A 21559-nucleotide genomic window follows, 5' to 3' on the forward strand; every position below is an offset into this window, starting at 1 on the left:
GACAGTGGAGAGGAAAAACTTCATTTCAACAGGAAGAAACCTCCAGCAGAACCAGGCTCAGTTTGAGCGGCCATCGGTCATCATCATCAATGTATTCTATTTAGGTGAAATCACCTGGCGGCAAGGGGAGGTTTAGGTATAAAAATATTCAAACATGTAGGACCTGTGCCTCATCTCTCAAATATAGAAGAAATAACCTTACATAGAAGTTTTAAAGTTGTTTTGTTTGAAGCATGATAAGCATTCTGGCTGTAATCTGCTAGCTTTGGTGCTCTTAGTTTTCCCACCAGGATTATTATTAGACTTTGTCTGTTAAGTCTTCGTCATAGAGTTACATCCATAGTTTACTGGATCACATGTTGCTTCCTTATTTCTTATATGATACGTTCTTGGTGTCTATAAATGTTTTTGTTTAAACTGAATGGCAAAAAAGAAGATATTTGTCACAGGAACAGGTGGATTATTACATATTTCTGTATTCATGTTGTCATGAAAACAATCAGATGAGTCAAAGAAATCAGCTGTTTGTGAACTTTCTTAAAAAAAAATCTGTCATCTGTTATAGTTGCTTTTTACAACTCATTTGGTTCCTTTCAATGCACTTGTTTATACTTATAAATATAAAAAACATCCAAATTAAGCGTTTTCTACTCCATTAAAGGCAAGTGGGGCAGTATGGAAATAAGTAGAAAATCCGCCCATTCCATTAATTTGGTGCATTTATACTTTTTAATTTTCATGGGACACTTAAATGTTTCTCTATGAGTGCATTTTTTTTTGTAGCAAAAAAAACCCTTTTTTGTTCAAAAAATAAAGAAAGTCCTTGTCTTGGAGTTGAGAAGGTCAGACAGTAAACGAGGCTTTGATACGCCCAAGGAAAATTACAATCAGAGCCCTTTTGTAATAACATTCATTGCACTATTTTCCTCTCTCTGTGTGTCCCCCCAGCTCTCTCTGCTGCGTAATTCCCTTGGTTTTGCGTCTATAAATATGACTGGGGAAGATGTATAATTTCTAATGAGAAAATGTATCCCTTTGGATTGAAAGCAGGGGTTTTTCCACACCACTGTTTGTTAGGAGGAGAGATGATACCTCAGGCTGTTTTGGCAGCGAATGGAGGCGGGGTGGTAAGAGGAGTCTGTCTAGGTCATTGCACATTTGCAAATTAGCATTTCAATCATACAGGTACAGGGCCATTCAGGCAGAAAATATACATGTTTTTTCTAATGCGGGGCATAAAAAGATAAACAAGATGCAGGGCCTCTGTGTGTCCTAAGTAAAACTAAAGATGCTCACATATTCTATTCAGTGTAAACTCACAAACTCGCAGCGCTGTGTAATAACGGCTATTAGTAGATGACTACAAGATCGGGATGGGGGTGTTTTATTTGGAGGGACTGATGTGACATTTGAATAACTGTATGCTGTCTATGATGGGCATTCTAATAAGCCTGAGCAAACACCTTTCGCCTGGTTCTCCCTGTCTCAGGGGCATTAATATTAAAAAGGACCAAGCATTAGAACCGTGAAGCTGCTGTGATTGTTCAATCTGCTCTATGCCTTTACCTGATGCAGTGCTGTGCAAATGAGAATCTTCATACCTCCCTGTTTGACCTTTTGTGGTCTATTTTCATGCTCGGAACTATTTTAGAATGCTTGTTTATACAGCTTTGTTTCAGTTGACATGTATGCGTCCATGCATGTATGCATATTTCACCCTGATAAGCGTGCGCGTGTGAAAAACATACAGAGGGCCTTTTCTTCTTTTCTCTCCTCTCTCTCTTTTCGGTGCAGTTTCCGGCTTCTTCCTGTAGGTCCTATTTTTCAGTGCCAAAAGCGAGGTGTTTATACAGAATACTCAGTTTTACATACAGCCCCCCCCCTCACACCCCTGAGCTACCGTTCTCTTCAGGCACTCCGTCGCGTGGTCCCAGTGTGGCGCAGTCACTGAAGACTCTGTGACAAATAGCAATTATATTTGTGTGTTCTTCATGAATCCATCAAGCGCTGGCCTTTTAAAAATGCTCCCCAGATATTTGAGGCTGTCAGCTACTAGTAGCTGGGACCAAATTGGGATGCTGCTTAGACAGTCAAGAACCACTCAGCCCCTAGTTTCCCCTGTGATGTGTGTGACAGCGTGTGTAGGGGAATACCATGTTTTATTCAACTACAAACGAACACCCTCAACAGTTGTTGATGTGCTGGAAATAGGGCAGTTACAAGTCCAATTTAAGGCTTGCGTGTGCGCACATTATGTGTGGATGTCCAGTTCTTCCTCTAAAGCATGTTGTTCCGTTGCCTATGGTTAGGCAGTGTTCATTCAGTCATTTCAGGACTTCTTTGCGTTCTTAGAAGCTTGACTTACAATTTTTTTTTGTTCTGATCCTACTTGGATTTGTAAGTTATAATCTCAACATTTCAATTTCAATTCAGTTTTAGTAGAAACTATGCAGAAGTGAGACAAACTAATGACTATTTTCTAAAGTTCTATCTTTTTTAAAAACAATAATAAAATAATTCACTCACAAAAAGAACACTTTCATGTAGTAAAAGCACATTTCTGACCCAAAAAACTCATAAAATCCTACATAGATATCAGAACCTACAATTATCTCTGGCCCACAGCATGACAGACCTGCTGCTGTCCTTATGAGTGGGCATGAGGGATATTTGCAAAATATTAATCCGATGTTCAAAGCCAACTTTTATCAGTAGTGTCCAGAACAAAAAAGGGTTTAATTATTTGTATTTTAATGACTATGTTATTGTTAACATTTCAGAAACATTAGCAAACTCAGTATGATTTTGTTTGTGAAGGTCAAAAAAGACAGCTTTTATTGTGGTTTCAGTCAGTATACAGATGACGTCTCATGACTGTTTTAAAAATCGTGTAACCGCAAGAGGCCATTTAAAGAATTTATGTGTACATTGTTTTATGACTTTTTGTCCCATTTCCTACCAAAAGAAGAACAGTTTTTTAGTTTTCAGATAGATTCCTCTAGAGTGATTCACTTTTTCATGTTCATGAGTGTTTATAAAGTTATTTGAAATTAACCTGCCTTATTTTCATCTTAACTGTAGTGGAACTCCTTGTTAGTCATGACCCCATTACTTTTAAACTAATAAATGATTATTCTGATTGTTCATGGGCAATTTAAGGCAAGCTGCCATATATATATATATATATATATATATATATATATATACATTCTGTTGTCTTTCCAAAGGGAAATAAGATGGTGTTTGTCACTTTATTTATACCTCAAATAAGAATTCTAGGAAAACTTGGATCAAGTTCAATGGCTCAAATGTAAATAAAAACAATGATTTATTAGATGATTTAATCAGTAATTTTGTTTAAAGCAGTAAATTGGATTTGCTTTATCTTTTAGTGAATTTATTCAGTAATTTCAATATTCAATAAATAATTTAGGCTGATTTAAAAAGAATGACAATATGTTTACGTAAAAAGTATTAAATTAAATTTCTACCTTAGATTTCTTGAGTACATGCACAGTGAAAAGTTTGAATGGAACCCAATCCTACAGTTTTTCCTCATTCCTCCCTTTCCCCATTATCTCTTCATTTGTCTCCCTGTGACTGTACGAGTCTGTCATTGCCATCTTTGACAGTATGATCATTATTATGATCAATGATTATGAATATTGCTCCATTGTGTCCATTAATCCCAGTCACCATTTTCAGCAGGTTAAAAATAAAAGACTGCGACTGTGTGATTACTGTCCCAGCCAAGGACCTGCTGTCGAGGAGCTGAAATGTTCTGAGTTTAGCCACTTCTTTGAGGCTCTGCGATGTGTCTGAAACCCGACTAACCGCTTATGTACTCTAATTTTTACTTGGTGGTTTCCTAATAAGTATTTATACATAGGCAAATTGGAAGGTTGACTTCCTCCAAAGGGAAGGTAATTATGCCTCCCAGATTTCTCTGGTCGTTTTTATGCATCGACATGGGTTTGAATGTGAGGGTCCATGCGGCCGCTTCACTTAAACTGAACACGGGAAATAGCTGTTATTAAGCTTATTATGACACTTTACATATTGGATAAGTAACTTGGCTGATATAGAGATTAGGTGGTTGTGTTTTATTTTATGCACGCAGCTTCAATCCATCTTTTTTACTGGGGTTTAGGGGTTGAACTGTTAAGACTTGTTTTTGTTTTAACCGTGTGAAACTTTACTCTGTCCCAAACTGTGTCTAACTGAAAAGACATTTATTATATGGCTTCTCACTGTGCTTATCAGAGATTGTGAGACGGGTACAAAGTCCAACAGGGAAACCAAGATGTCTGTTACCACAACAACAGTCAGTTCTTGCTGTGCCCTGGGGTCTCCTTCCTGTGCAACATGCCTGGAAATCCCCCAAATACCTCCTCATTAAATGCAGAAACCACCTCAATTGACTTCGGCTGCATAGTAGCAATTGCTGTTTTTTATTACAGTTAAAATAATATAATAATAATAATAATATATAGTTTTATTTTGAGAGTGATGCTCAAAAATTAAGCCTAAAGTATAGATGATTCACTCCAGAATATCTGTCATATTTTTGAATGTTGTTTTGCAGAAGCTTGTATGTTTTCTTCTTGTTTTGCCCTTTCTAGTATAGCAGAACATTTCCCAAACATTTTGGGAAATTATTGGAAATTTCCAAAGAGGATGTTTCTAATTGAATAGAGATACCACTTCTTTAACAAATGTTATTTTTTTAGGCATGGAATGTTATAGAAAAAGCATAATTCAGCATGCTGACCAGCAATGCACAGCAACAGGCAATCAATAAAGGTTGTAAATAACAAGGTAAGCTTTTGTTGTATGTTTTTATTTCATTTGCCCTGGCAAGCCGACTTCAGTTTGACTTTTATTGCATGTACAAAGGAAAATAATCTGCTAAACGAAGAACTTTAAAAAAAAAATTCTTTAGTTGTGTATTTTTCAGGCTGAAACAGGTGTTTTTAGTCCAATGTGTAAATATGACATGAAACAAATAAATTCAGATTAGCTGCTAGAACAAAAAATATCCTTGTCTGCATCCACTGAAGCTTTGCAAACTGTGATAACACTCTGATTACACACTGTGCTAACTCTGATAAACAAAGCCAAAAATGACTACATAAGCAGGGGAACATCCGAAAGCTGCACTTATTAAAAACGTGTGAAAACCAGCAACAGATGTACCCTCTTGCGAGTCTCCTTGTTAGAAAGCTTTAGTCTCTCCATACATTGTCATGGACGGGCTTCTTTGGCTTTTGTCTATCAGAGATAAGAAAAAAAAAATCCATCAACCTGGCCTTAAAATCAGGGCATAATCAATTCCATCGTGTGCTATGCAGTTGTCTAATTCAAATTGCACGGAATCCTGATCCCTCAAGTCTGTATTTGTTTATTAAAGCAGAGCTCGGAAGCCTGTATGAGGAGAAGGCGAAAGCCCAGAGTGCGTACTTAATTGCTTTGTTTTACATCCACATTCACGTCCGGCCTCTCCCAGGGTGATGTGTTGTTAAAAACTGCAAGGCCCCATTCCCACACTCCTGCGCTCTTGTTAACTGTAATTGCACTTGTTGGTGAGCTGACAGAAAGAAAATAGAAATGGAAACAAATTACCAGCATCACATTAACTTCCATGTGTACATCAGCTTTGGAAAATGTGCTCCTTTCTCTTTCTTTGGACATCTGGAAGCTTGCAAAGGTTTCTGTTACAACAGCCGGTAAATGTGACAGAATATCAAGTTTAGTTGCAAAGATACCATATATGCAGTGCATATAAGGCCTAAAATAAGTAAGAAAGGTTCGCTCAGACAAACTTAAAAAAAAAAAAAAGGCAGATGAATAATTCACCAAATCTGGAAGCGTGTGCACATGTACCGGGGCTCTGATGTGCAGGGAAGCTAAAGCAGGAGTTAACTCCCAGTAGAGCTGAATGTGCAAGGTGTTCCTCTCAGTGAAATGCCACCTCCTTTTTCCTCAATCGCATCCTTCCTTTTCCTTCTTATCAGACAGGTTGGTGTCTCCTGGCTTTTTGCGGCTGTCACACACGCACTTAGAAGGTCTGGTTGAGGACATCTCTGAGTTTTCAGAGGAGAGAAGATCATTACCGTTGCAGACAGCAGTCATTTCACAAATTTGTACACTATCACAGGCTGCTTTTTCTCCTTTTTTGCCGTAATAATCTCTCCGTCTCAAACTGACTTAACTCACCAAAGAGCTGCTGCCACAAATGTGTTTGACTACACAGGTGGCTTTTATGATTCTTTCACATGTGAAGTTACATGTTTTCTTCACTCGCTTGCTTAGGGTTGAAATATTAGTCACAGGATTGACAATATCGTCTTACGAAGGGTGGCACATCAGGTGAAAATTCAAAGATGGCTGAAAGTTTAAGAGTTTCTTTCATATTTAAGTTAGTGAAACATTTTAATGTCTCAAGGAGGAGTATTCACGGTGGTGGCAGCAGAATGCTGAGGGGATGATTTTCTTTTTGGTGGTTCAATTACCCTATTTATACATAGGAGCTCAGGTATTTAGATCAAAGGACAGTTACAATGACTGGCTTAAAGTCTGGCGATACAAATCTGATGCTTTTTTACAAGTATCTATAACTCTGACCTGTTAGGGCTGATTGATCACAATTAACTCACATTTTCTTGACTTTCTTTTCTTTTGTTTTGATTTTGCAATATTTGATAAAGTGATGATTGTAATTTGATATTTTTTAGCTTAATTTAAGACTGCAAAGAACTCAAAATGATATCCTCTCGCTTTTTTCAACAGCCCAACCGCAGTCTCTGTCTGATCCAAAGCCAGCGTCTTCCGAGGAGACAGAGGGAGATGCTGCCAAGGACCAAAATGGCATCCACCACAAGAGCTCGGGCACACCCACGGTGACCAGTGCCAACGGAATCCACTCCAGCGTCGGTACTCCTGAGGGCACTAGGACGTGCACCTGCGACGCCAGCATCGGGACTAGCAAAACTAGCGGGTCAGGCCCCGGACACAAAACGGCAACAACCGCACCAAAGACAGAGCAGCCCAAAAGGCAGCCGTCCACTCCCGTGTCTCACAGGGTGCAGAGGAAGCTGAAGTCTAGCTTGTCAGTCAACAGTGACAGCAGCAGAAGGAGCAAAGGCAGCTCCACAGGCTCACAGAAACCTCCTTTACCAGAGGGTTAGTATTGGCACACATTGGGATAATGTTAGCAATTAAGGAAGATTAAAACCCTGTACTAATACAGACTAACTTTTCAAACTCCTAATGATATACTTCAATCTTTTCATCTCAGCTTCTGTTGATCCTAACATCATCTTAACATTATTAGCAGAGCTTCTAGCAGCAGGGTCTAATCAGTAAAGATATTTTTTCTAATAATTTAAACACTATTGAGCAAAAAGACTTTATAGCCCTCTTAAACAGTTAGTGTATTTCAAATGAAATGTATTTTTTTCTGTTTCTAAAAGTTTTCTATTAGTTCCTTTTCTTGAAGATAGTGTGGGGAGTCTTTGACCGTATTCAGTGTGTACGGCCTGGGGTATTTTCTTGGAGGCTCATAGAGTAATACCACCATCAGCTATAGATAATAAATTCTAACCTTCTCTCACCTTTTAATGATGAAGGTGCCTGATCCCTCGTATTTATCACTCCCGTCAAGCAAATGACATCTTATCTCTCTCCTATGGCTTTTATTTGCCTTAACAGTAAGTCAGAGGGTGCATTTGGCATGCGGGGAAGCCATCTCTTTTGTCAGGTGCAAGGCTGAGGTGAGTCCAGTAATGAAGGCGGCTGCCCGTTCCTCTTCCGTCGGGGAGATAGGTGTGAGTGTCTAACGAGGCCTGAGAGCGCGGGGTGCCTATTATAAGTCGTGACCAACCATGTTTGGGCCCCTCACACCTCTCTTGGCCCTTTTTGGCTCTCCCCAGATCCCGTCAGCAACACCTTGGCCCTCATTAGCAGGGCCCCATTGCTTCACTCTTCCATCTAATGCTTTTGTTGGCCATATGTTCTTCTGCTTTTCAATACGCTGTTAGCCTATAAGCATATTTATTATTGTTTACTTTAATACAAGTTTATAGCAATACATACAATCAGATATCACAGCTGTTGAAAGTAGAGTATTATTCAAAATCCTGCCGAAAAGTATGTATGGCTGATAAAAATAGATTTTAATACAGAGATTTTAATATGACCCACCAAGATTGCTGACTTGACATTTATACAGCAGTCACTGACCTGCTCTACAAAAAAGGTAAGCCTCAAAGTCTTTCTAAAAGAAGCTGGCTGTTTAGATAGCTGTTCAAACATACTGAATAAAAGTTTTTTGGAAAAAAATCTGGCAGAAAAACCAACACAGGGAAGGATAATGGCAAACTGAGGATTTGTCTATTCATGAATTTGAAGGGGTCATAGAATGATTATATAGGGTATTTGGGGCTGGTCCTTAAGGTCTCTGAATAGGGTGTGTAACACTGGTTGGGCTGAAAATGGCATATTTGCTGTTCTGAGCCTCAATGAAAGCCTGGTTAAAAGCCCCTGAATGAAATGACAGGTTTTCTTCCTTTTATGGTATGCTCATGAATATTTAGATGAGGTTACCAGACGTCCTCTCTTTCCCGGACATTTCCTACTTTTCATACCTAAAAAAATGTCCATGGGGAATTTCAAAATCGTCTGGGATTTCAGTCGACTACAGTGCAGCACGTAGTTGAAATAGGGAGCCAGCGGGGGACGGAGTGACCAAACCTTGTAACGGTAGTCTGGACAACTCCGGCCCCATGCTTACCGGCAGCCCGGTAAGGCTGGCGGGGGGAAGCATACTGCCACCGGGTCAGGTTTAGTCACTCTGTCCCCCACTGGGGCCCGGTCCTGTCGTTTCAGTAAAAGAAGTTTAGCAAATCCTTCTTTGAACTGTCCAAGATTATGAAAGCTGTCTTCAGTAAAATGCTTTAACCAAACGAACAGCTGAGTATCAAACTTTGCAGGGATCTTCTGATAGACTAAAATAATCCATGCCTGTCATGTCTTCGGATCCCTACTGTAGAAAGACTTTTCCCCTTTCTCCATGCAGCCATGAACAATGCATTTACACCCGTGGATCTTGGTCATTTTCAATAGAGAAACTGCGTGCTTTATAATTCTAAACCTAACTGTAGGCTAAACAGCTAAACTAGTGTCTTTCATCTACCTCTATTCATGTTCTTGGGCCATTGAACCAGTGGGCTGGTCTGTTTGCCAATTTCAGGGCGTGACAAAAGTACAGGCCAGAACCAAATAAGGCAACATCCCTGAATTGACGTCAATTCGGCGCTTCGTCTGAATTTGCGCGTTTTATGGTGGAAGTTTAGAATTGTGAGATTTGCAGATAAATGAGGTGTCAATGGGGTTTGAACTTCTCTATACTTCCATTTCACCCACTGAACTATCGTTATTCAACTATGACAATATAAACTCTGTTTTGCATTCTATGACCCCTTTAAGAAAACTGTAAAAGGTCTGGCTTAAGCAAGAGCTTTTAAGAACACCAACACATGTATATACTGACAATTGTAAATCAATGTTCAAGAATCTGGATAAAGAGCAGAGAAGTCCAGCATTGAAGTTGTTTGTGGTCCAGGTTGAAGTCTGCTCCGTCCGAGATGTTTTCCGTCATGTTTTAAAATGTCTAAATTCAATAAAACCATCAATCAGAACATTTTAGATCAACTCATACTTCTTTGTTGTAACAAAGGGAACACTGCTAAAGGTACCAAGACCTCCCTAAATGGTATGGTATTGTCTTTGGAAATCTAACTTAGAAAATGAGAGAGACAGATTCAAACAAGTTCGAGGTTACATTTAAAGCAACACATGCTTAGGCAATTCTTCATCGAACCACATGATGATTGTATCCATAGCATGTCTCATTAATGCAGTAACTCATGCAAAACAAGCCCTGACCAACCGTTAATACACTGTAATTATATGGGCATACCTTCCTGACTTTTTTCTAACACACTTTTACCCTAACTTCAACTTTCCATTATTATGCTTGCTTACTATTCTTGATTGATGATGTCAGTCACACAAATCAGCAGTCATTTCAAGAATTATGTGCTCTAAGTCATGATTTAAGATTGTCAAAGTTATATTATGTGGTATTCCATATGTTTTGAACCATAAATGTTAGGAATCAAAAAGCTCTAAGTCTTAATTATGAAAATTAACCAAGTCAAAGCTTAAAATATATTATCTTGTCTGGAAGAAAATCTGTATAGGTTTCACATTGTTGCTCCAAGCTCAATTAATTTAAAACTGTAATCAGATGAAAAGCTGCTGCGATCCAAAGATGATTTCAAACTAGCGGAGATAAATTGGCAGTCAGGCCTTTATTTGCTGCCTTTTGTATGCATCAGAATCCAGACTACGAAAACAAAAGGCTTACAATCATCCTCAATTTTTCTAAAGCATAGATGAAATGCATCCACCAGAGATGGTCTTGATGTGTCATGTTTTCCACATCTTAATTGGTGAAGAAACAGAGGAAGGCAGAGAAAATAAACATACTAACAGCTCAACAAGTCTCATTACAGCTTTCGCATGTTGCTTATTTGAAGACGCCAGAGCTCTCAGTATCAATATGCTCGTTCTCAACTGTTTATTTCCCCCCGGATAGCAGCCAAGCTGTTGTTTGAATGTTTACATGGATTAACATAATCTGTTTGCCTGTGAAATTAGCCTCCTAAACAGCCCCTCTGAACACAGGAAATAAAAGGCGCGAGCTAGCAGAAGCTAGCTCTGGGGACTCTCTTGCTCTGAATGATTCTTGGCACATGCCGTTGGCTCCGGAGCCAACTACCCGACGCTTCTGAGCAGCCGTTTAGCAGGCTGCTTTCGCACAGCAGGGTGGGCCTTCTCAACTCCTATTGTCTGTTATCGGCTCAGATCTCCAAGCGGCTTCGGCCCTGTTTAGAGATTCACGCTGAACTCCCCCTTTTTTTTCCTTGATATTTCTTTGGATGTTTTTCATGTTTTCTTTTTTCATTGTCTTTTCTCAGTCATACATTATAGAAGGAAGTGCTTTTAAGTTGCTTGTGGTGGATCTTCTCTGTCCGACCCATAAGGTCAGAGTGGCTTTGTCTAATACTCTCCTACTTGCCTTTTTCCTCTCTTTGTGGGTTTCACTGTTTTGCACAGCTTGCTGCTCTGACGCCCATCCAGCTTGTTTTGTGCCACGCCACTTCCCCCTTTTTTTTTTGATGTCAGTTTTCCACACGTCTTCAACTATTTCCTCAGAGACGCCTGGACGCTGGTTTTCGGGCTTCATCTCCACCGGCTGACATTAAACAGGAGTGTTCTCAGTGTGCTCAGTCTGTCCGTCAGTTGGCTTCTCTCCGTCTCCGCCTGACTCTCTCGTATGTGTTCTCTGTGCCTCACGTCCAGCTCTCTTGTGTGCAATGTACGACCCTCCCTCGCTCCCCTCCTTCCATCTCCTCCTCCTTGCTGGCTGTAAGATCCAGACTAATCGCTGTTGCTGAATTATACATCCAAGTGAATAGCTGAGATGGCTGTCCACTGCTTAATGTCTGTGTACTGTGTTTGTATCATACTCAAAGTCTGCTGTTACACTGCTGCCATGGCTATACCCTCTGGGTTTTTCAGAGTTTGTTAAGCTGAACTTTAAAGTTTCAAGGCATGTAGCTGGTACTTTGGAGCCCTTGCAGTTCACTACCAATAAATAGAAGAATAAACCACATTTTCTATTGGCTTAACTCTGGGCGTAGATGCCTTATTGCCTTGCAAAAGCGTTTATACCCAATTAACTTTTTTTTTCAGATTAGTCGGGTTAAAGTCAAAACACACCAACTGAATTCAGTGACAGATGTTCTATGAAAAAGGCAGGGTAATGTCTTTGTATATCACATCACAGTACATGGACAATTCAAAGATGATAAAATAAAAGCAGAATAAAACCAAAATATTTGTAAAAAATAAAAGAACTGGACCACAGAAAAGCAGGTAGAGAAGAAAATACAACAATTGGATCACAACCTTAAATTAACCTCAGTAGCAGTTTTGCTTAAACTGTCGAACTGTTGAAGTTTATAAGGCAAAATTAAATAAACATCACCTTTTACATTATGGCTGTAAATACCATGAAATATTGTGATTAAAATCTTAACTCTTTATGTTTCTTCCCTAATGTAGGATTTGTGGGCCAGCTTTAAAGTGAACCTTTGTCCTAGTCTTAAGCGTTTTCCACCTGTGAGGGAATGAGTTAAGCTCCTTTCAACATTCAAATTCATTTTCATCAACATCACCACCTTCGTTGTAGAAAAGGATCCACATAGCATGATACTTACTTTACCCTATTAAATGTGGGATGGTGTACACGGATGATATGGAGTCAGTTTTACTCCACATGTCGCAATGTGGATATTGACAAACAAATTCTCACTTTAGTCCTTCCAAGTAAACCAATAGGACTAAAGGCCGTTTTATTGGGATTAGGGCTGCAACTAATGATCATTTATGCAAATGAATTAATCTGTCGATTATTTTTGGTTCAATCAATTAATAATCGGATAGCTAAAGGTTCCTTAAAGAAGACTTTTTGCAAAATTAAACAAGGTGAACTAACATTCTTCCAGTTCTGGATAGAACATATTGACATACAAAAAATATTTTTCTCTTAAAATGCAAAATGTTTTGTATACCTGCTGCTCAAGATGGGTCGCTCTGTCAACTGAAGGCATATTTTAGAGTCTATATACTCCAGTTAACGATTAATCGATTACTATTGTTTATTGACAATCATTCCAATATTTAATTAATCACGATTAGTCCGATTAATTTATTCAGCCCTAATTGGGACGTCAGAATAAAAACAATTTGCCTTGCATTTCTAGCTATATTTACCGATTGTCCTTCCCTAGCAATGTATGACTCCAGCTCCTCCAAAGTTACCTTGTGCCTCTTTTTGTCTGTTCTGTCCCTTTTTTGTGTCAGTTTAGGCGGAGAGTCATGGCTTTGATGGTTTACATGGCTGCTAAGTAGGTTGGAGTATTGCTTTGATACCTAACCCCCTTTTAAGTTTGGACATAACGTGTTTCCTGATGTCTCTGCTGTGTCTTTGTTCTTTACAGTGCTGTTTGTTAAGAAATGTAACCCTAAAAGATCTTCAGAGAACACCTAGATAGCTAGCAAGATTAAGTTGCACACGTATTACAAGTTATATAGCACAGAGTAATCATATTCCACCTTACAGCTTGAACAAAAAAAAAAATAAAAAAAAAAAAAATATATATATATATATATATATATATATATATATGAAACCCATGTTTTGCATAGTTCTGCATACTTCAAGGGGTATGAATACTTTTGCTAGGCTCTGCATGTCTTCATGCATTTTCCATCTCTGACCGTGTTGTGGCCTAAGATAAGGATAATAAGATGCATGCAAGCTTCAAGCTTCCACTCGGACACGTATCCAGCTCCTTCCCGTTTCATATTCCTCTCGCTATCTTGTTTGTATCAGCCTGTGCTTCTGGTCAGCTCTGCAGCCCTCAGCACTGCAAAACTACAGGAGGGGTGGGGGAATCCTTTCTACTTTGATTAATCAAACATGAACATTCAGCAGGCCTCAGTTCGCCTTCCCTATTCTGTCCTCCACACTCTGCACCTTTTTTTTTCTCTCTTTCCCTCTAACCCAATCAGTAACAGGCACTTCTGACAGCTGTAGATGGGCTGATGAAAGTCATGCAAATGCAGCCTGTTTGTAATGCTATTTTTCCCCGCATCCATCCACATCATGTCTCTTTAACACTCCAAAGCGGTGGCGCGGCTCTGAACTCTGATCAAAAAAAGAAACAGCTGCGAGGAGTTTGTGCCAGGTTCACTTTCAGAAGGACTCATAGTGCAACCGCAGAACTTCTTCAAACTTCTTGTGTGCTGAAAAGGGGAGGACAATGTTATTTTTGTGCATGTACATCTTATTTTTCTGTTTATCTTTATGTTTTCCAATTCAGATTTCCATCTATACACCATATTTTGCAACATTTTTATACCCCCTACACTTTTTTCACAACTTATCACCCTCTTCACTGTGATTTTGAGGGATTTTTTTATAGAGTGTATATATATATGTATATAAGTAGCTCTCTGAGCATTAGTCTGTCATTTTATTCGGTATTTTCTGTTTAGGGGAGCATTAAAAATGAAAAAGAGGATATGAAAAATGTCCCTTTTTTTCTTCATAGCAGCTCTCCTTCACTCCGTCCTATCTTTTGCTCCCTTTACTCATCCTATTAGCATCCCACAGCATAATGCTACCATCACCAACTGTTAATTTTGGTATGTTTGCAGAATTATTAAATGATAAATTGCAACAGGAATTAATCACAAGTAATTAGTTAAACTTCAACCCTTTTTGTTTCATATGTTAAAAAAAATGAGTTGTATAGAAATTGGGGCTGCAACTAACGATTATTTTGCAAATCGATTAATGTGTTGATTATTCTTTCGATTCATAATCAGATAGCCAAAAGTCCCTTAAAGAAGATGTTTTTACAAAATTAAACCCTTTTTTTCTACTTTAGGAATTCTGGAGCATTTGGATGGATGAAAACATTTTTTTTTTTATCCTAAATGCAAAATGTTTATATATTTTTTTTCTTTCACAACCTTTGTATAATTACTGCTCTAAGTGGGTTGCTTTGTCAGCTAAAGGCATATTTTAGAGTGTCTGTACTCCATTCGATTAATCGATTATTAAATTAGTCGACGATTATTTAAAGAAATCGATTAATCACGATTAATCCGATTAATTCCCTAATCCCTAATAGAAACAAAATTGGCAAATTTGAGACTCAAGCAAGGATTTTTGATTGCAATAATGCAAGGAACTAAAATCCTGCCTCAGATGCTCTATCAATGTGCATCAGGAGGTTAAATGTTAATCAGAGGTTTAAGTGTTGCCAGAATAAATTCACCTAGATGGCAGAATGAGACTCTTGGACATTGCTATTCATTTCTGTTTGATCAACTCTACAGTTTGCATGATAATGGCACAATTAATCAACTTGTCGATGTTTTTTTCCATTTCTCCCTTCTTTGTTAAAAATCCCACTTTAACAACATATTTGGTGTGGCTCCTTAAGCATGCTTGTCTCACCTACTCATATTCTTTTGAATACAGATTTTTAGTTTTAACAGAAGAAACAATTTGAATAACTTGCATCTTTTTTTTTTTATCCACATACTTGTCACCTCACCTCACTGGCTGTGGCTCACTCTCAGATTGCTGCGTTCACTGCATCCTCGCCTGCCTCTTCTGTGAGTTCCTCACACTCTGCAACATGGTGGTGGCCCAGGCCTCATGCGGCGCATGCACTTCAGAGGCCTGCTGCTGCTGCTGCTGCGCCGACGACATGGGTGACGACTGCAACTGCCCCTGTGACATGGACTGTGGCATCATGGACGCCTGCTGCGAGTCGTCCGATTGTCTGGAAATCTGCATGGAGTGCTGTGGCATCTGCTTCCCCACATAGGCTGGGGGATTTGGTGGCAGACTTTGATTTGGTGGATTTGATCCATGTGGAAAAGTATAAACAGGTGCATCTCAATAAATAATCATCAAATGATTCTTTTATTTTGATAATTCAGTTTAGAAAGTGCAATTGTTGTTTTTCTTATTGTTTATTTAAATATATTATAGCTAGTTGAAAAGTTTTTTCTTAGAAAAAGTTTCATGAAAAATTGAAATCTTAGACAATTAAAAAGGAATTTAAAATAGAAGTTATGTTATTGTCTGCATAACTAAGAAGGTTGATAACATGACCCATATTCCCAACAGACTGTACGTTACCTCCCACCTGATTGCTGTGTCCAGGTGTATCAAAGGAAGATTTAGTGGAAGGAAAAAGTCTTATAGGAAAACCACACGTCTATAATCTCAGTCTTATGAGGAGTCATGTGATGCAACCCGATGACTTAGCATCGTAGTCCTGATTTGGTCCTCATTTTCTATCATGTTATTACATAAGAGCTAAGGCTGCCTGGATTTAGCAGAGCTGTCTGAGATTCCTTATCTATCTAGCATAGTGTTCTTACTGTTGGCCCTGCAAACGGTAAAAGAACAGGAGCTAGCAACAGCATCTAGGAACTTCAATTTGCCCGATTCAGAAAGAACCTTAGATCAAATATTTTATTTACTTTTTCCTCACAGACCAGACTTTTTCCTTCCATTCAATTTTAAATGAATATGCTTGACCTTTTATGCAAACAAACAAAAAAGAAACATTCAGGTTCACGATTGAACTGAATTACTTAAATAAATTCTGTTTTTGATGATATTGTAATTTATTAAGATGTACAGAAACTGTTATGTCATCAGATCCAGCAGAATTATGGAGGTCTGTGTAAAGGTGAATGAGTTGGACTCCAAAATAAACAGCTCAGCACAGACTACATATAAATCTCCATCTATGAGCATTTCTATGCTTTGAAGTATTTAAACAGTTACACAAAAGTATTATCAAAGGCTGTATTTAAACTTATTTTTACAGTAGGATTTCTGTTTAGTTGTGTTTTTATGCTTCAGATTAGTCTTTTAAGTGATTTACATGCATTTTGCTGATTTTTCTTTCCTCTGGAAAACTGAGATTGCAATTTTAGTCCAGTCAACACTGTAAACACAAGGGTTTGTGATGGTGAAACATTCCGAATTTCATACTGTAGCTTTGCTGATTTCATATTAAACAGACTATCTACTGTAGCACTGTAGAGCAGTTGAAACTGGTGAAAATATTAGAGTATTTCAGGACTTGACACTTTCTCCTCATTATCTGGAATAATTGCATTTTCTTTTCTTTTTTGAGCATTATGAAAAATAAGAGAAAAAAAAGAGCTGCACAAAATTGTTAATAACCTTTTTGCAAAAAAATATGAAAAATGTTGGAGTATTTTTGATGTTCTTTCTCTGAAGAATTTCATCTCATTTCTTCTGGTTTTCAAACATTGAAAGACTTTGACTGGAAATAAACCACATTTTGTTAATAAAGTGTTTGACCAGCAGGATATTACTCTTTTGAAATAATCTTTTGCATCTGTTTGTGTGACGTGTATGATACAATTCTCTTCTTTACATGCATTCTACATTAATATCAAAATATGTCAAAAGGAAAAAAAATTGGTCTCCATCTCCACATCTCACTATAGTAACAGGAAACAGAAGTCACTATGATATACTAAACTCACGCAGGGTGAAGGCAGAATTCCTGCTTTTATATTCTGTGAATCTTGTGACTTGATTCACCAGCAGTATTTCCTGTGTTGGAGATCCACTTTGAAGTTGTTTAAGTGATTATGTTCAGCACCAGCCCTCATTAGCACTGCTTAGGAAACGGTCACAAGAAACGTCCCTTTTTTAACGCCATCAAAGATGATGTGCTGTCGCACACAGCTCATCTTAACAGCTCAGTGTTATGTGTACGCCAGGGGTCGGGTGGACACCTCTGCAATGGATAATCTGCAGGAAATAGACCTAATTTTCATGTTTATGATGAGCTCAACGTGCTAATGTGTTATAAGTAAATTGGAAGAATTAATTTGACAGATGACATATAGTTTTATTGTAAATGTTTTCTTTTAAACACACCTCTAAAGTTAAATTACAAGTACTTCATATCAGGAAAGATGTTCAATGTTTATATTTTTAGCTGTCGTCACACAAACTGCAGAAAGTCGGAGTGTGAACTGAGAACGGTAATGTTTAAAAGCTCAGTTCTTACATTTTTTTTTAAAGTTGTAGGATAGGTTTGAGTTTTGGCTGTGTTTAAACAAGAAATTCGCAAAAAAAACCCAAATATTTTTAATGCAAGAAGTTAATTTTAAATCAATCATGCTTTTACTTCACAACTAATAGTAGGAGTTTGTTTATTCCTGCAAAATAGTTTTTTGTTGTATTCGTATCGTACCTCTATGTCAACTATACCAAACTAAATCATACTTGAGGAACATATGTTTTCGTTTTTTTTGGCTCATAGTTCAAACAATTATGGTTTAGCCAAATTGTTTCAACCTACGACAGCACCTTAGCATGTTTCCAAGGTAGAGGTTAAGTGCAGTAAATACCGTAATACTGTAAAAAATGAATCAAGGGGTGCTCTTTTTTGCAAACATTGAGCGATTAAACTCCCACTGCTATCTTCATTTAAAATAGGGTTAATTTGTGCTTAAACAGAAAATGCAAAAATAAAAATACAAAGCCTATTGTTTTTTTTGTTTTGTTTTTTTATCAGGATTCCGAATTATGCAAGGGTTTTAAACTTTTATTTTCTAATTTATTCAGCAAACTGTAATTTTGTTTGATCTTTTGTTTGACAATACTAAAAGCTGATTGGATCTTACAGTAGCTCATGGACCACATCAAAATAGTTGTAAAATAAAATTTTGACTAATAGCCTTTTTTAATTAGCAGATATAGACAAATTACAAATTGTAATACTCTTTAAACTATTAAAATTCTTTTCAGATGTTTCAATATTTGTATTTTAATTGATGATTGTTATGAAGTAGTGCAATCATTTATTTTATTTATTTTTTGCCCTTTAAAGCTGCATGGTGTAATTTTTAGCGACATCTAATGGTCACACTGCAGCCTCCAGAACTGCCCCCCCTCACAGGGCCTCTCCCCTCCAACAATGCAGCAGCCGTCATCATAAAACTGCCTTCTGAAACCTTTGCTTTACCGAAATTATCAAGTGATGACAGGTTTTACTTGCATTAGATCATAGAATCAAAATCATACATTCTTCAATAAAAGTACAATGACAAGATACAAATTAGGAGATCAGAAAGTGTCAACTGTTTTAGTGAAGGAGAGCCAACGAGACAAGCTTTTTAAATCAAAATGGAAGACAGAAAATAATACTGACAGAGGATAAAGCTGGGAATGTTCAAAATAGTTTTTTTAGTGGCTTTTAAAAAAGCCATTTTAATTTAGGCCTAAAAGGGCTGTTTCATGTCCTACCTCCAGCACACACTGACCAGCTGATGACTTCTCTCGTCCCGCTCCACCCCTCATAGCTCCAGGCTCCTGTGAACCTTAGCGGTCCTCCGTCCATCTCCAGCCATAAGCCTCTAAGGCCTAATCTTGGCCTGTTGTCATTTCTTTCTGCTCCGTTTCCCTGGCAGGTTTCCTTCAAAGTTGCGTTAAGCTGCAGCCTCTCCCTCAGCTACCCTGCCGTTGGACCCATCTCTGCCCAGCAAACAATCTGTTCATGCACCCTTTTGTTTTGATCCTCTGCAGTTAACCTCTAGCTTGCCTGGACCAGCTGTAACCTCTTCCGGGATATCAGCCCTGTTTCCCAGCATGCCTCTCTGAGCTACCGCAGTTTTCCTCAGCTCTCTTCCTGAGCTAGGAAGGGCAAGCTGCCCGTATGCTGATGTTCCTTTGCCACAGAGGGCACCGTAGCTGACCAGCTTGTCCTAGTTAGAAATCTCTTGGTTTTCTCACCCTGATTCCCAGCTGCTTCTGCCTGAGCTCAGAAACGCAGTCTTCCCTTAACTCTGTTGTCCAGGTGATTCATCTCCCTGTTTTGTGCACTTTTAACAAGGAAAACATAAACCAAAGGCAGAACAAAGATGCTAGTCCACTCAGAAACAAAATAAGCAATGTAACCACCTGCGTGAAATCAGTTGTCTGGCGATGTAAGTCTAGACATAGATAATTTTATTTATAATAGTTTTTTCATCTTTATGGTTGTATATAGGCCTAACTTGCCACAGACGCATTGTAAAGGCAATCTCTATAGTCAGTAATATGTCAGCTCTGCCCTGGTGTAGTGCAAAAGATGTCTGCCTCCGTAAATGCAAACTGACTCCTATGTAAAGCTTCTTCATAAGGAAAATACGCTCAATAGCAGGTGTGGGCGGCCCCAGACTCGCTCTACAGGTTCCAGTATTGATAAAGAGGCGACGCCAGCCCCTGATATCTAAAGGCACCCCAGATCACTGGCACATTAGGAGGGCAGACATAGGGGTGACGCACCCACCAGAGAAGGGCAGAAGAGAGCACCTGAAGCTAAATCCTCGAAGGGCCAAATCCCAAAGGGGCCCAGTCGCTGAGGGGCCCAATCCCAGAGGCCAGAGTGCCAAGATCCCACTAAGGACCCAGATGGAAGCCCGGAGGTTGAAGGCCTGGCAAACAACAGGAATGAGATGGCGCCCACCAAAGTACCCATCCCCACACCAAGAAAACCATCAGCATGCCAGCAGACACAGGCACCTCTCATCGGCAGGGAGCATAAGAAAGTGGAGGAGACAGGCCCTGCTCATACTTCGAGCCTACAATGTTCTAATAGGTGGGCGAGGCAAACACTCATCTTCCACTTTTTTCAATCTACCAGTTTCAGACAGATGTTGATAACTAAATAATGTATTTTCCCTGACAGCAGTTATATACTGTATTTGGGGGCCTTAAAAAGGTAGGACTGTGGATTTTGATCAACTTATTGATTAATCTGAGATTCTTGAGCACAATCTTATTAGAGAGTGAAGTTTTTGGGTGCTGGAGAAAGAGTAATATTATCTGCATAAAGACCGACTTTATGTTCTGTATTCCTCCATTTTATTTTAGTAAGAGAGAGCGGGCATCCTTGGCCAGTACTCTGCAGATTAAAAGTAGAAGTTTTATTATTTGTTCTAATACATGCTGTCTGTCTGTTAGCTGTATAGTGTTTTTAACCAATTCGTGAAACCGCTACCGAATCCTTATTTACATCTCCCAAACTGTTATCTCCAATAGTCCTAACCTAAGGGATCAGGACCAACATGGGTCCATGCTCACCAACATTCTCTAAGGTCGTTAGAGAGCAAAGATCTACTGCTGGCTGGGACAGTGGTCTGACCTTTACCCAACATTACCTCCTATTAACCCCACAATTAACCTTGAGGCCAGCCCCTCTGGTGAAGCATTTCCCATTTTATTCTCTCCTTATTTTGCCTCATCACTTTATGCCCACATTCACCCTGACCCCTGCAATCTGCTGTCTTATTTCCCTAATGTGGTAGGGAAAATATTGCTGTCCTTAAAGCCTGTAATCATGAAGGAGTTGTACTTTTTTCTTCTCTCCCCCTTTTCTTTTATTTTGTTTCTCTAAAGTGTGAGTCGAAGGCTGAAAATTTCGAAAAAACTCCAGGTGGAGTGCGCAATGACCTTTTCACAAAGTCTTCCACATTTCTGCTCCTCTAATCAATCCCCCTCTGATCGCTCTGCTGTGTGCCGGATTGTAATGTCACAATTAGGGCCGCTCCATTGTTTCTGTTTTCCGTCTGGGGAGAAACCGCCGCTTCTCTGATCTCAAGGTCATTTCTTTTCACAGTTTTAAATAAATTATCGGCCACCTCCTCTGTTCGTTCATCCATCCACCCCGCCCTACACCACTCAGCTGGATACAGGCACCTTTTTTGAACAGAAAATAAAAGGCTCCCATCCTCAGCCATGAGAATAAATACTGCTTTTAGTTACTAAATGTGAACAGAAAAGGATGGGGTACAGTACATTTATGTT

The 21559-nt window shown here is 38.9% G+C and overlaps 1 protein-coding gene across 1 annotated transcript in view; it reads left to right on the forward strand.

The window, feature by feature from the left end:
• Positions 1 to 15980, forward strand: part of LOC107095313 (myoD family inhibitor domain-containing protein-like) — a 31694-nt gene extending 15714 nt beyond the window's left edge. Inside the window, exons 4-5 of the mRNA XM_015391339.1 lie at positions 6790 to 7182; positions 15286 to 15980. Coding sequence (XP_015246825.1) covers positions 6790 to 7182; positions 15286 to 15536 — 644 coding nt within the window. The 3' untranslated portion in view covers positions 15537 to 15980. The remainder of the gene's footprint in view (positions 1 to 6789; positions 7183 to 15285) is intronic.
• Positions 15981 to 21559: the final 5579 nt, after the last annotated feature.

The sequence above is a fragment of the Cyprinodon variegatus genome, unplaced genomic scaffold (genome assembly GCF_000732505.1).
Source record: "Cyprinodon variegatus isolate N-32 unplaced genomic scaffold, C_variegatus-1.0 Scaffold537, whole genome shotgun sequence".
Classification (NCBI taxonomy): domain Eukaryota; kingdom Metazoa; phylum Chordata; class Actinopteri; order Cyprinodontiformes; family Cyprinodontidae; genus Cyprinodon; species Cyprinodon variegatus.